The sequence below is a fragment of the Ailuropoda melanoleuca genome, chromosome 8 (genome assembly GCF_002007445.2).
Source record: "Ailuropoda melanoleuca isolate Jingjing chromosome 8, ASM200744v2, whole genome shotgun sequence".
In the NCBI taxonomy this organism is placed as follows: domain Eukaryota; kingdom Metazoa; phylum Chordata; class Mammalia; order Carnivora; family Ursidae; genus Ailuropoda; species Ailuropoda melanoleuca.
In genome coordinates this window covers 58,261,993-58,264,637 of record NC_048225.1, presented here as the reverse complement: position 1 = coordinate 58,264,637, position 2,645 = coordinate 58,261,993, and the positions used below count along the sequence as shown (strand labels likewise).

General features: G+C 39.1%; 1 protein-coding gene across 1 annotated transcript; it reads left to right on the top strand.

Annotated features, from left to right (window-relative positions):
• The first annotated feature begins 1,434 nt into the window (after positions 1-1,434).
• Positions 1,435-2,370, top strand: LOC100479455 (olfactory receptor 52E8). Its single transcript, XM_011217418.3, has one exon. It carries the CDS (start codon positions 1,447-1,449, stop codon positions 2,368-2,370), a length of 924 nt encoding a protein of 307 aa, XP_011215720.3. The 5' UTR covers positions 1,435-1,446.
• The last annotated feature ends 275 nt before the right edge of the window (positions 2,371-2,645 follow it).

Genomic DNA, 2,645 nt, shown 5'->3' with positions numbered 1-2,645 from the left:
CCCCATGGATATAAGGCAAAGATATATTTGAAAGTTGTCTAGCCCAGACCCCAGCTGGCCTACATCTGTACATTTTATGTACTGGATATATTTACTTATACACTCTCCAGATGATAAATTTACCTAGATTAAAATAATCTCTCCATCCATGTTTCATCATAACTATAAAATATTCTTTTTTGAGTACCTCCCTCTCCTAGTCATTTTTCAAATCTGATAGATAATATTTTTTTCAAGAACAAATGATGATGGGAACTGAGTTGTTTATTTTCTAAAATATGACACTGAAATTGTTTGCTGTTCTGTCTCTTCTTCTTCTTTTTAAGGTTTTATTTATTTATTTGAGAGAGACAGGGAGAGCACATATGCACAGGCAAGCACACAAGCAGAGGGGAAGGGCAGCGGGAGAGAGAAAGAGAGAGAGAGAAGCAGAACTCCCAGCTGAGCAGGGAGCCCAGTGTGGGGCTCGATCCCAAGACCCTGAACTGAAGATAGCTGCTTAACCGACTCAGCCACCCAGGTGCCTCTTGTCCTGTCTCTTCTTAATTAGTTCCTCTATTTACGAATTTCTTAAATTGATAACTTTTCTGTGGCAGAGTTTTTTCATGCATATGAATAAACAAAGGTAAATTGTTTCTTCCACTCTAAGAACCAGACCACCTAGTATTCACACGCACCCATAAGAATGTATAAACACAAACATGCACACACCCACACAGGACTTTGTACACTACATTTTGGGGTTTTTAGATTCCCTAATAGGGAAATGATTGGGATTACAAATACCAAAGACAGCACTAAGCACATTAAGTAAAAATTTGCGGAACGCGATCAGATACACAGGCTATGGAATTTAATGTTTTCCATTTATTTCTGGTTACACTTCAGAGTTTGCATTTCGACTGTATGGGGATATTCTTCTGTCCTCTTGTCTTTATGTCAGTTTTCTTATTGACCAGATTAAGTCTGGTTCTGTTTCTGGTACCACACGATGTTCAGGAGAGGACAGGACAAACTGAGGAGTGTCTTTAACCCTCTTTCCTTTTTCAAAAACTTTAAATATAATTAACATAAAGGACTCTGTAAATTCAAGGTGTGCGGTGTTTTGATTCGATGCATTTATATATTACCGTATGAATACCACCATAGTTTTTTCCTATCCCATGACATAATTATCAATTTCTTTTTTGGAGTGAGAACACCTAAGACATAATCTTTTAGCAATTTTGAAGTATATAATATGGTATTGTTGACTGAAATAATTAAGTTCTGTCTGAATTAGAACGAGGGAAGATCAAAATTGAACATAATAATAAAAAATAAAAAAATGTTCTTTTGCATTTTACCAGAAATCTGAAGGGAGAAGAGGAAAAAAATTCACTAACGGGAAGTCAATAATTGTATCCACAACAGAATTGTGCAAAAATTGTGGCAGAAAGAATAGCTATGCCTAATGACACCCAGTTCCATCCTTCTTCATTCCTCCTCCTGGGTATCCCAGGGCTGGAAGATGTGCACTTCTGGATTGGATTTCCCTTTTTCTTTGTATATCTTGTTGCACTCCTGGGGAATGCTGTTGTCCTATTTGTGATCCAGACTGAGCATAGTCTCCATGAGCCCATGTACTACTTCCTGGCCATGTTGGACTCCATCGACCTGGGCTTGTCCACAGCCACCATCCCTAAAATGCTGGGCATCTTCTGGTTTAGCCTTAGGGATATATCTTTCGAAAGCTGCCTTTCCCAGATGTTCTTCATCCACTTCTTCACTGCCATGGAGAGCATTGTGTTGGTGGCCATGGCCTTTGACCACTACATTGCCATTTGTAAGCCCCTTCGGTACACCATGATCCTCACCAGCAAACTCATCAGCGTCATTGGAGGCATTGCTATCCTGCGGAGTCTATGCATGGTGACCCCACTGGTGGTTCTTCTCCTGAGGCTGCCCTTCTGTGGCCACCATGTCATCCCTCATACCTACTGTGAACACATGGGCATTGCCCATCTGGCCTGTGCCAGCATCAAAGTCAACATAATATTTGGTCTTGGGGATATGTCTATTTTACTATTGGATGTGCTTCTTATTACTCTGTCCTATGTCAGGATCCTCTACACTGTCTTCTGCCTGCCCTCCTGGGAAGCCCGGTGCAAAGCTCTCAACACCTGTGGTTCCCACATTGGTGTTATCTTAGCTTTTTTCACACCAGCATTTTTCTCTTTCTTGACACACCGTTTTGGCCATAATATACCCCAGTATATCCATATCCTTTTAGCCAATCTATATGTGGTTGTTCCACCAGCCCTGAATCCTGTAATCTATGGTGTCAGAACCAAGCAGATTAGGGAGCGGGTTTTGAGGATTTTGTTTTAAAGACAGTTAACCATTCCTATTCCTAGAATTACAGTTCATATTTGCTCCACTTGCTCATTAGAAGGAGGTTATTGTCTAAAAAAATAGAAGTAGCAAAGATGAATATAAACAGAAATAGCATTTCTTTTTCTGTAATCCTTTGAGTTTACAGATAATAATAAATTTGTTAGCAATAATATTATAATTTTTAAGAATTGCATCTTTTACAAAATGCTTATATTTATACTATTTGATAGTCAAGGTAGTCCTATAAAGTCATTACTATATTCACAAGT

Excerpts from the sequence above, each read along its gene's own strand:
- LOC100479455 (XM_011217418.3), top strand. The coding sequence starts at position 1,447 with ATGCCTAATGACACCCAGTTCCATCCTTCTTCATTCCTCCTCCTGGGT.